Source organism: Mercenaria mercenaria, chromosome 17 (assembly GCF_021730395.1).
Source record: "Mercenaria mercenaria strain notata chromosome 17, MADL_Memer_1, whole genome shotgun sequence".
In the NCBI taxonomy this organism is placed as follows: Eukaryota; Metazoa; Mollusca; class Bivalvia; order Venerida; family Veneridae; genus Mercenaria; species Mercenaria mercenaria.
In genome coordinates this window covers 15,622,794-15,636,558 of record NC_069377.1, presented here as the reverse complement: position 1 = coordinate 15,636,558, position 13,765 = coordinate 15,622,794, and the positions used below count along the sequence as shown (strand labels likewise).

General features: G+C 33.0%; 1 protein-coding gene across 1 annotated transcript; it reads right to left on the bottom strand.

Moving 5' to 3' along the window:
- Window positions 1-3,507: 3,507 nt before the first annotated feature.
- On the bottom strand, window positions 3,508-5,563 carry LOC128550258 (uncharacterized). Its single transcript, XM_053528926.1, has one exon. The coding sequence runs from the start codon at window positions 5,404-5,406 to the stop codon at window positions 4,294-4,296; it is 1,113 nt and encodes a 370-aa protein (XP_053384901.1). The 5' UTR covers window positions 5,407-5,563; the 3' UTR covers window positions 3,508-4,293.
- Between the last annotated feature and the right edge of the window lie 8,202 nt (window positions 5,564-13,765).

Sequence of the window (13,765 nt, the reverse complement as noted above, 5' to 3'; positions counted from 1 at the left end):
CATGTATAGATATATATGCAGGAAAAAATATTCGTTTTTAAGACTACAACATTTTTTAAGATATCTTAAATATTGAAAAATATTCTTCAACCAGAACTAATGACACTTGTGATAAATAGGTGTTGATAGGTTATGTCAAGGTCTTAAAAACATTTTCTGTATTTTTATACATTTTAGATTATGAATGAATCTGAATAAGTGACTTGCATTTCAGAATGGCTCACTGGGTGTATTGTTCGACCATTTTAGCCTGAATACTGTGAAATCTTAATATTCATAGTGGACTAATGTTTGTCTTTGTGTAAACTCAGTGAAATTTCAGCCCAGTAAACAAGTAGTTTTCCCATTCACATAACCTTCAAATGTTAAAAATCCAACTTTATGTCCCAGTAAATTCGCCATTTTGGCACTAACTGTGACACTTGTGCCCCATGAAATGAAATGATTTCCAGCGTTAGGCAGTTTGTATATCTAATGCGAATTTGCGGTCTTTAAACTTTGATGAATACGATTCCTACGGTCGAATGATACAAGTTCTAGAAATTACAGTTCTACTTTTGAATTCTATGAATTATCTGCCATTTATGGAAAATAAAGTTTTTAACAAAATTGACATTGAAAAATAAGCAGTTTGAAGTCTATGTCAAAATTACAGAGCGAAAGACATCTGGAGGTATTTCAGAGTCTACTGAGGGCATTAGGTTAATTTATAACATCAATGATGTCAATAAATATTTAACATAAAACTCTTAAAAATCTGTTTAACGTGTAAACTTTTGAATCTAACCCAAATTTTAACTTCTCGAAGTTATCAATAGATCTCAATTTTTTTTGTTGTTTGCTGTATGTTTTCTGTTATTTGTGTGTTTTTACTGGATATTAAAGAATACATGAACTGTTTTCATCGGTGTAAATTCGTTATTCTCATTGCCTTTTTATGGAGACATACCAAAAAATGTTTCATCTTGTATAAGAATATATATTTTGAAGAAAAAATAAATACATATAAAACAGTTTGGTGGCGGCATGCATGGGTAAGTTAATTGTTATCGAGTAATAATTAGCAGAGAAAGGCAACTGTTTTAAAATGACCAGTGATTCTTTGACTGTTTGAAGTTTGATATCATTGTTCCTGGTGAACTGAAGCAAACTTTTTCGAGGATGTTTAATTACTATTGTTTAAGGTGCTATTAATTTCTAAATATTAAACTTTATCTACTATGATATTTTTGTTTCACTTTGCTTTTGTATCTCTCAAAGTAAACATGAAAAGACCAAATGATACAAGTTTCGGCCCAAGTTTCAGTGGAATAACAAAATTTAGGGCAGGTTACCTAACCATCGTTCCTGGGAACGACCAGTTCCAAATAAACTGCCTACTTTCTCACGTAAAGAACCGGGCTAGTTGGTAAAAGGGATGAATTAATTCTCTTCTGCTGTATTTCAAGGAAGTCAATTGTCTAATTTCTATGCTAAATAAACATTGATTTATTTAGAATCTCTGTTTACTGAATATATTTACAGCATCATGTATGGTCCAAAGAATTTTAGAAGAAAAAAAAAACAAGAAACTTATCAACAATAAAAAAGTTATGATTCATTTTGTCAAGTCATTGAATCATGTCCTTGTAACTTATGTTTCATTTCAGGCTCTTTCATCACACTTCTCCCTTGAAGAAGACTGGGCGGTTATTGAATGGGCACAAGCAAAAGCCACCCTTACCACAGATGAACACTTTGAGCACAATGGAGTGGATTATTGGTAATCTGTCCAAGTCTCACCCAAACCTGTGCAAAGTCGCTACAGTGGGATTGCTTCTACCAACCTCCGCAGCTGGTGTGTATACATGTAATGATGTTCTTTCTGAAACTTGCTGCTTGCAGTAAAATACATAGTTAAACTTGAAATACAGAATCTGCTTCTGTGTGTAAAAAAGCTGCAATGGTGTTGTTAACACCCACAAATATTTAACAGAAATACCGTTGCAATTCATTGTGCAGAAGAACACAAGATAAATGTCAAATCTTAGGAACTTTTACAATATAAACCCATCCTCGGTTATCCTTGCTCTGCTTTTTTTTTTGTACTTTCAGTTTGTGAGAGAGGTTTCAGCAGTTGAATGTGTAAAGACCACCCACCATTCACCAGTGAGCATGAAAGTGCTTAATGCCTTACTCATGGTGTCCATGCAGGGACAAAAAATGAATGACTTTAATTTCAGTGGTGCAGTAAAGGAATGGCACAGTGCCAAAGACAGACACTTATATGAAAAAAAAAATGCCTATGTGTTGTTAGTGTTAGTACAAAAGAAGTGGAAGGACATATAATTATGTGTTGTTCGAAAATACTTATAAAAGAAGTGGACATCTGTGTAGTTTATATGATATATTAATGGTTATATGATTATGTGAAAATGTAGAAGTAATGAAATACATGTTGTTGTGTTTTTTGCATATGGTATACTTAAAAAAGCACCAGCCCTTTTCCCGCCACGCAAACTTTACCCCAGCGCCTTAAAAAATTTCTGGGGAAGGGCCTGAAACTGGTATTAAAATTATTTCTTTAAACTTTTGTCTTGTTTTGATTTATGATGTAACGTGTTTAGTCAGTTTTAGTTTATTTCAGAAAAAATGCCACCTTTTGCTGCTTCTCCCTGGAACGCAAATCCAAGGCCAATGCAGTCGAGCAAATTTTTCCAAAGGTACAGACTAGTTAGAGTGTATTGGACAATTTGGGCATTATTTTAAGGTTTTTAATTCATGGTGTGAAGTTCTATAAATTGTTAATAAATGTTGAACAAACACTCAACACAAGATAGTATAATTTGTTAACTGAAATTTGGTGTGAAGTTGTTAGTTACTTGTGTAGAGAATCCAGGAAATGCCAATACATCTGAAATATTTTTTGGAAACATTTTGCTAATATAAATATATATGCAGGGAAAATATTCGTTTTTGAGACTTCAAGATAAAACATTTTAAAGATATCTTAAATATTGAAAAACATTCTACAACCAGACCTAGAGTCACTTGTGATAAATGGGTGTCAAGGGTCTGGTACTACAATTCTTGAAGATTGTAATCACACTCAAACTTTTTTCACTACTATTTGTAGTTTTGCCAGCAGCCTGTACAGTATCTTAGCAGTAGCCTAGCACCAACTTAAAGTTCACAAAACTGTTTTACTTTCAAACATCTGTAATATTTTTATAAAAGCATTACAGATGTTAGCAAGTCAGTAAGTTAATTTTTTGTTTTCAACTTCATTAAAAGGCGTTTACATTTTTAGTACGAAGTAGACACCTGTTGCTAATTCTCTGAAATAAGGTTGTTTTTTTAGGAGAAAATTGTTTGGTGAAATTTAATTTGGCAGCAGAATCGGATGGAAGTAGGCCAATGTTACTAAGTCGTCTAAGAAATTTCTCTCAACTGACAACACAGAAAACTCAAAATAATGATTTATTTACAATTTAATGCAAAAGTTTAATGAGTTTGCATATAGATAAATAAAGTCTCAATAACAAATTACATTTATAGGTGCCATCCACAGTGTAACAGTCTTCAGTGATATTCTATAGACACATATATCTTATGACAAATCACCATTTTCTGTGAAATTAAGTTTAAACTGTAAATTTATCAAAGTATAGAATTAAAAAAAATCAGCAGCAATTGACAGTTAAGTGATATTAACACACATAAAACAACAAATCTTTAGCATAAAGATAAATACGTCTTTGGTAAATGTCATATTGTGAGATAATCTTTATCATATCGTAAGACTTAAATAATCACAGTTTGAACTGTAATCTAATGGCAACAGTAAAACTCTATGAATTTTAACTTGTTACTTCTCGTTCAGTATTATTTTACAAGGATTACATTTACTCCAGTACATATACAATGTTTTGAATGAAGAGAATATATTCCCAGTGGATTACCTCCGCTAAAGTATATTTCATTGTCAACAAAATTGTAAACTAATTCAGATAACCTTGAAAAATATTTTCTCGAGAGAGGTAACATATTCAGTGTTGAAATGATTGAAATAATTAAGTACCTAGCCTATTTAACAAGTATTTCTGGTTTCTTTCAAATTCTGTTATATAAAAACAGCGTCATTAAGATTAATAAGAGATGTCTTTATAGGCCATTCAACACAAACAATAATAAATTTCCAATATTTTATAATTCCACAAGAAATAAAGTTTTAAAGTTCATGGATCGTTGTCGAAAGCATTTTGTATGTAAATATGATATTCGCACTATATATTAGGTAACACAGTACAGTTTTCACTGAATGTCAGTTTCCATATCACAAGCTTTCAACTTATTGTTCCTCGACCTGTTGCGCTTATTTGCGAACCATTTTCTGATCTGTTCAACAGTTACTCCCCCTTCTGAAGCCATTGATAGAGTTACTTCCCTTGAAGGGTAGGGATTTTCAAGATTTTCTTCGTACCAAGTTTGCATCACTTTTACCGCGTGCTTTGGAAGCAGACGAGATTTTCCGTCAGTGTTCGTTTTGCACTTAGTTCCTTTGCACTTTTTGCTTTCACACGCGGAGAGTTTTCCTTCGACACATTCAAGAAGAGACAAGAGTTTAAGGTTGTAATACTTGTTTATTGAGTCTGAGCTAACCTTATCATACGCCATCTGACACAACACGTTGTGGCGTTCCAAGTCAATCACTGTCGTCTGCGACTGGTAGTACTTTTCAATGTCATCAGCCGCTTTGCTGTCCACGTATCTGAGAGAGAATAACCGCTGCATAACATCCCTTTCGCGCATAGCTATTTTCGTTTCACACGTTTCTTCACCAGAGTGCATGGGTGACCTTAGTTCATTTTCAGACTGATTAAACATATCTGAACGAGTTGATGTATGCTTAACACTTTCAAACACTGGCGAACCCGACTCAGTCTGCCTAGAAAGTTCAACGCATGGAGTGAACGCGGAGTTCTTCTCGTGCCCGAGTTGCGCGAGCGGACTACCATAGCCAGAGTCATTCATGCAGGAAGAGAAATATCCAGTACCACTACTATTATATCCAACAGAAGCAGAATACACGTGCTGTGCAACATTTGGAGACAACTGTTCACTTATTAATCCACAAGAACTTTCAAACGGCACAGAGTCACCAAAGTAACGTTGATGTGCTTGAAATTCACACTGATAACTAGGTTTTGTAGGTGTAATATTATCCAAACGACACTGATTCATAGTTCCAGTAGTGTGTGGTCTCCTGACGCACGTGGCGGGAAAAGCATTATTTGTCGTCTGCTGAGGTGGCGCCGAATACGTCGTAGAAAATTCCCTGACGTTCTTTGTAGCGACGTTAAACTGGCACTGAATCGTAACGTCTAAGACGTTGGACTGTTCGTAACTAGACCTTTGTTGCCACATTGCGCTGATGCTGCACGCAATTCACGCGTTTTCCGTTAAGTTCGTTTCAGTATCTGACAAATGTCTCAAAGCTCACAGTGTTCACAATTAGTCCAGAAACTGATCTGAATTATTTCAAATGCGTTTTTAATTCCCAGTTATTGGTTTTACAGTAGGAAACAAAATTGAGACTGTCAAAACATGAATATTTTTTAGACATATGTCAAAAACATTTTTCAATGCTTATTTATATTAAATTATGAAACCATCAAATTTCCTTTTCTAAAATTTCATTGGATTGAAAAGTGGGCGGAGCGTTCAAATAAACCAATTGGAAGCTGTGCAAGTGTGTGCAAACATTTAATTATTAGATAATTGATTGTGAGGGAACCCGCTGAACCAAACTGACAATTATATCATATTTGTTAAAAAGAAAGTTTGAAGTCCGTATTCACTCAAGAGGTGCTCTTTGATTGGTGATTAGAGCGCTTAATTAATTTCTTGTTTGATGTTCGCCGACTTTGTTACACTTATGTCCGCGGTCTCTATCAATTAGTTAATTAGTTAATCATTGATAACCAGTATGTAATCAAGACTTTACCAAACGACGAATTTGAAACCCTGTTTCTTTCAGAGAAAATAGATAGTTTAAATCAAGAAATTAAAATTGATTATCCAGCTATTCAGACTAACAGAACTCCTACAAAGCCATTCAATACAGAAATTGTTCACAATCATTTTTCTTAATTAATGACTGAATTTTCATGCAAAACCTTCATGCTGAAAGTAAACATAAGATCGAATTTTTTAAACTGTTCGCGTAATGTTGTTTTTTTTTCTCGTTTAGTGATTAATATGACAGTTAATACATGTTAGAATGTCACTGCAGGTATTTTCAAAACTTGAATTTCTTATACCAGTTGCCGAATCAAGTAAGAGCTCTTTTAGCATATGTATAAATAAATAAAAAAACAACAACACACTTTGCTCGAAAAATCATATGAAAACAAGAACTATTGTGTATTACATTTGTCATATTTACATTGACAGATATTCACCCCGTGACATATATTTAGCCGAAATTAATTAGAAATGCATGCATGCTTGCAAAATTATCATCTCGTTTTATCTACTAGTATATTGGTTGCGTAACAAGGATAGATTTCCGCAAGTTCACATTTTAAAAACTTTTGCTTCAGATTGATTAAGTGTCCTAATATATATCAAATGCAAATATAAAATTAGAAATTTTATTGAAATCAAAGGCAATAGTACACTTTTTGAATACTTTCTTGTTAAAAGGTAGTAATTACAAAATTGAATGAATAATAATAATACGCGCAGTTCTAATAGGGATCTTTTATTCTATTATGGGTCTTTTTATTCTTTAAATAAATCTCGAACAGAAAATACATATTATGAAATATGTCATAAAATGTTGCCCAAAATGAATAATGGTAATCAGCCTGTTTCTAAGTTTCGTAACATCACGTCGTTTCTCAACGTCTTTCTCAATCCGGGCATGAGTTTTCCTTGATTTATCTTTACATATAAGACAATAGCATTCCAGTTATATGTCATTTTAAAGAACTCCAAGGGTGGTATCAGGAAACTTTTAAACTTTCAAAGAAAATGTTTAATTTTCAAATGTCTTTACTAGATTTGATTTTATTGTCAAAAACTGTATTGAACGGGTGTTTTGCAATTATAAAGTTGTAACCATTTTATACACCAAACAGTATTACTTTATTCGTGAATGTTTTTTTTATATAAAGTTACAGAATATCTTAGTTCAGTGTAGGATAAAAAATAAACATGTTTAAAATGTTCCTACCAGCATGGGTGATGTATAATGCATATCTGGCTCTTATATTCATTGCAGATTTGGTGGATCAAACAGAAGACTGAAGAAACGAAATATATTCAAAACTTTTGATAACGTTCAATGATTTTTTTTTATACAAATCCAACATTAAACCAGGGCCTAGACTTACCACTGGTTAAATTTTGATTTAGTATATTAGTATTGGTGGGAAACAATAGTATGATGTTTTGATTTTACTGAAAAGACTTTGTAGTGTGATGTATTTGTTTTTCAGAGTCTTCAACAATATGTAAATATAAATGGAAAACCCTGCTAAAGTCCCGAACAAATAGGTCCAGTTTGAACCTTCTAGCCACATCTTAAGTCGTAAAAGGTTCTAGACAGGGAAACAATAGATGATTAAAAGCGACACTAGTTGTAAGATAAACCCTTAATTATACTTAAAATTCGAACATCTTCTGGAATAAGGGCCCTGATCGTCATTTATGTGTCTTACCGACAGAAAAAAAAACAAGATGAGTTACTTAATGAGAATAGTCGTTAAAGTTTTTTAAGATTAATTTACAACGTTGTATTTTTTAACCGAAGTCCATATTTTCACAACCAGGTTATTTTGCTGCTATTTTGACAAAAAAAAGAAAACATTTAAAATCGATTTATCTGAAAAATAAGAACTCTACAGCATTTTACTCGAGTCAACTTAACCCACTTCTGACCTTTTGGCGCTAAGCGGGGTCTTGAATAGTCCTTGAAACGTTCAAAATGTTTGCACTAGTTCAGAATTTAATTTTTCATAAAAAGTGCCATTGAAAATTGAAAGGAATTGAATATCATTGAAATTTCCTTTCTTACTGCTTGTTTACACATTATGCAAGTGAGGGTACTTCAACGAAATGGGATAATTATCAGGTTTTATTTCGGCTGGGAATGAATTGGTCAAAAGCAATGCGGAATAAATACACAATGTAAATGTATTCTTTAAAACAGAAATTCGGGTCTATTTTTATAGCTTGGCATTCTGCAGTGTATTTAACGTTTAGTTTACTCTGCCACTTCATGCACGTGCAATTTTTATATTTTTTATAAGACCGGAAGAGCGAATTTTCTGTGAAGTACTATCTTCACTTGCAGTCTGTGTTTATGATTAAGTCAGTGGGACATGCCTGCAGATATGTGTGGGTGTATTAGCTCGCCAACGTTTCATATGGGCGACTCATCCAGAATACAAAGTAATGTTAGTGGGAGGGTAGTGCAAGATAGATGCAGAAGGCGCTCCAATTTCAGCTTTCCTGGTTCTTTAACGTGCCAGATATAAAGCATCCATACACGGGATTCTTATCCCAGTATAAGTAATTTTTAGTTGAAAGAGCTGAGGCTCGAACACACGACCTCTAGCTTTGCAGTCAGACAGTGTTTCCACTGGACCACTGCGTTCGCTCCATTTTAAACTCACCTGAGTTCAAGGTGAGTTACAGCGAACGCCGGTGCAACCTGTCAACACACTAGGGAGAATAATTTTGGTCCACTCTTTTTTTTTTGTCAAAATGTTCGACTTGTTGGGTACAGGGTCAAATCATAGGAAAACCTTGTGAACACTCAAAAGACCAAATTTCCTACCTGATTTACATGAAATCTGGTCTGCATAGTTGTCTTGATATTCTTTTTACTTATACTAATTTATGAATTGTTTTACAGACTGTTTATTGAGTATTTTGGAATTTTCATTTCGAGGGTCTGGATTGTGTCTAGCAATGTATATTAGTATAGGACAGCAAGCATTGTGTCCTCTAATTAGCAACAAGAAGATTAAGTGAAACTATTCAATGAAATGGTTTTAAAGAACATGAAAACGAAAAAAAAAAAAAAAAAATTTCTATCTATTTAGATTTGTTTGGAATGCTATATTTCTTATACCTTAGTGAAATGGGGTTTGGACTGCAGGGCTGGGAATATCAAACATCCTTAAGTTTCCAAGCGGGGATCATTCAGTGAAATCTTGCACACAATTACCTGGTAATTCAGAATTTATGTAAATTATTTATATTGTGGGGGAATTTCTTATACCTTAGTGAAATAAAAGTTTTTGTTCGATCTGTATAAAATGGAAGGGTGAGGGGGTGCAGGGGCTCATACTAGTACATCCGTAATCTTCTAGACAGTGGATCAATCACTGAATTCTTGACGACGATAAAAGGTAATACAATAATGTGAGAGGTAATTATTATGAATTAATTAAATTATACTGCAAACTGAAACAAACATATTATCGTACATCACAAAAATGATTAAAAATCAAACAATTAGTGGAGAACTGTTAAAACACGCGCACTTCAAAACAATTTTTGTTTTTGATGAAAATCTCCAGCGATGTCCCTTTTAAGATATTCCGAATTTTTCAGATTTATTTACATCCCTACACACACACACACACACACACACAAAGTCCACTAGTCGAAATATCCAGTGTTCAATATTTTGACATTTAAAATAATCTTTCGTACAATTACACATTGGAAATTGAACAACAATTATATTTCTTAAAGTTTCAATAACTTCTTGTTAAGACGACATTCAATAAAATGCATTGCATTGCATTGTACGGCTGAGGAACTTCATTTAGAGGTGGTTTTGCCTCAATATCTCAACATACTTTATTTTATGCCAAATAATATTGAATTCCCAGATGGATGGCAATAAAGGAGCAGACATGAATCAGACCATGTTAACTTTAACCTACAAGGCATCGATCTGTTGCATATGCTACGTAATCTCATTACGGGGAACATAGGTGCCAAGAAATATCAAAATCCGTCCTCCAAGTTTGACTTTGAACTTTAAGCCAAGTCTGGGAGTTGCTCTTGATACGTCGTTTGTACATTGGGAACATTTGCGACTAGTGATATTAAAATCCCTTGATGGATAGTAGTTATGAAGCTGGGGGTTTGGGTGTTGCTAATGATGTGTCATCTCATTATGCCAGATATTTGTGCCAAGTAAAATTATAATCTCTTAATGGATGGCAGTTATGGACCAGACATGAAACAAACCCTATTAATACCATGATTGTAATGTGATGTTTCAAATATCTTGATGAGTGGGAGTTATGAAGTGGCCAGACAAAAACCCTGTTTATATCAAAGTATAACCTTGGAACTAGGTGTCTCGAAGCTGTGTATGACACTTCATCTCATTATTGGAAATATGTGTGCCAAGTATCATTAAACTCCCTTGATGAATGGTTCAGTTACAGATCAGAGAGGGAAAAAATCTGTTGTCATTCAACTTCCAAGTGTGACCTTGACCCCAGAAGCACGGATCTAAGTGTTGTGTATGACACATCTCATTATGTGAGGCATTTGTGCCAAGTAATATTCAGACCCCTTGATGGATTGCTTAATTATACACTGAACAGGAAACAAATATGTGGACATTTGACCTCCAAGTGTAACATGGAGGAGTGGTATTAGTATCCCTTGATAGACAGTTAATGAATGATGAATAGAAAGAGAAATCCTATAGTCCTAAAATCTGAAGATAGATATTAAATAGATTGTTATGTCAGATCACATATACACATCCTCTTGTGGTGTTTTCTGTGTCGGCACATATAGTTTAGTTTAGCCTTTTTAGTTTAGTTTATTTCAACAAGCATGAAGGCCTCCAGCCCATATACACAATATTTACATAGCTAAGCTAATACAATACATGCATACAGTATGTACTTGTGTGATACACAGCTGACATTTTATTAGATATAATACACAAATAATACTGTGATTATTCAGTTCGTCACATATTATACAAATTACTAACCGTATTACCTATTGTCACTATATTCCGCTCTTAACTTAAATGCATAATACATGTACATTGCTAAGTTTCTTATAATATTAACATTGGTACTTGACATCAAAATACAAAATTTATTAACATTTGGGTATCTAAAATATTTTTCTTGAAGATATTTTTGTCGTATATTTCTATATATTGGACAAATAAGTATAAAATGGTACTCGTCTTCGACTAAGTTTTTACAATAAAAACATAATCTATCATTTTTAGGTATACCATACACGAACGAAAAGTAGAAAGAAGAAGAAGGTATACCTAAATATCTTCCTTTTTCTATCAACAGTTGGTAAGATGATGATCTTAGAGAGACGAAACTTGATCTAAACTTAACTATATCTATAGCATCTACATCAAAATTTGTCTTAAATACATGGTAATATGTTAATTTTCTATTCTCAGCGCATTTTGTGTTCCACATTTGCAGATACTGGTCTTTTAGACGTTGCAAATAAGTATATATGAAAACATTTTGATTGTTTACTTTTTGACTTTCCCAAATATATCCAAAACCATTACTGTACAAATTACTTTAATAACACTGGCCCAGTTACTGTATCCAAGGGAATGTAATTTTAATAACATGTTATAGCATTTTTTCACATATCGACAGTCAGGCATTTCTAAAATCTTGATCCAGTACGTACTTAACGCATCTTTTTTGCGCTACAATATACATAGGATATCGACCACAGTCTCCCATAATAGCTTCATTACATGCTTTAAGGGGAGCATTTAAGAAACTTTTACATGCATATATATGTACTCTTTCAGTATTTTCCATCATATGGATTCCCCATAATTCAGACCCATAAAGTAGTACAGGTACAACTTTAGTATCAAATATCTTAAAATATGTTTTGTGTGGCATAGGTAATACTTTAGTACATCATTCAAACTCTTCAAGAGGGAAACAATAACCCTTTTAGCTTTCGAAGCCATACAATCAGCCATTTTAAACAATGGCATACGGCATGTGAAATGTAAACCTACATACATAAAAGAATTTTGTGTTTCAATACGAGTACCGTCATAAAACCATTTTTCATTTTTTGACAACTGACCTACATTTTTAAATACAATAACCTTTGTCTTGCTAATATCAACAGAAAGATGCCAATCTATACAATATTGATGCACAGCATTTAATTGTAATCCTACCACTGTGTCGGAAATAAGGGCAACATCATCTGCAATCATTAGTGTAAATACTTCAACCACATCTGGACTCAACTGGACACCATGTGACCCACAATTTTCTACCACTGATGCTAATTCATTGATAAATAAACAAAATAAGATTGGACTCAGCTTACATCCTTGTCTTAGTCCAATAGGGCAGTCAAATATATTTGGACAGACAGATCCGTTTCTTACACAAGCCTTAACTGTATTGTATACTGCTTGAATGTATAGATTTGAATAAATGACCTTTTATACCACTTTGATTTAGGGCTTGGTAAATTTTTGTTCTGTGTACAGAATCAAATGCCTTTTTAAATTCGATGAAGGCAACGTAAAGACTTTTACCTTTTTTTACTAAAGTATTTGCTTATCATAGAATATAGAATAAAACCATTATTAACTGTGGAATAACCAGAACGGAAACCGGCCTGGCTCTCTGTAATTTTATCATATGCATTTACAAAGAAGGTTATACGTTTATTCAAAATACTTATATATATTTTACTAAATAAATCGACCAGTGATATGCCCGTTCGTTTAAACTACCCTTTTTATGTACATGTATTAAAATACAGTATGTCCAAGCACTTGGGAATTCTCCTGATTTAAATATTCTATTGAACAATTTTCTCACATACGGCAAAATGATATCAATTCCATATATAAAATGTTCAGCTATCAAATTACCAGAGGAAGCTTTCCTTGGATTTATATCATGTATGGCATCTTTAATTTCTTCATCCGTTATATCGCTGTGAAATAGAATATCTTCGACACTATCGTATACATTGGTATCATACTCAACTTCTTGTACATAAACACCATCTTCAGTACTAAATACATTTTTAAAATGATTGAACCATTTATTTATGGAAATATTAGGTTCCGCCGCATTTTTATTCGTCAGACGTTTTAATTTTTTCCAATAATTTCGGATCATTCACTGGAGAGTCCAGACTTTGTAAACTACGTTTGAAATATGCTTTCTTTTTCTCTCTACAGACAGCTCTATACTCATTTCTGCATGAAATGTAAACATTTAATTCACGTACATTCTTACTTACTCTAAAGCTTCGTAGTAACTTATTACATCTGGTTTTTAACTTTGAACATTCTGAATCAAACCATTTTTGTCTGTCTTTTTTTATGTAAACATTTTTCTGCTCTCTAAACTTCTCTGTACAATTGATTATTACATTTTCAAAACTTGAAATTATATCATCTATACGAACTGCTATATCATCAATGTTTGAATCAATAATATCAAAGATACCATTTAATACACCCTCTGTTAACACTGATTTATAATCAGCAGCATTTTCACTATTAATATTGAATTTGTTTGTTTTAATTGTGTCTGCTTTGACTTTATTTAGACACATTTTAGAAGCTAAACTTTGTATACTAAGGCATATTGGTAAATGATCACTGTCAGTCCTATTTTAATGTTAAAATATAATATAGCATCAAATATGCCACTTGTGCCTATGAAATAATCTACTGTACTACATCCATTTGATC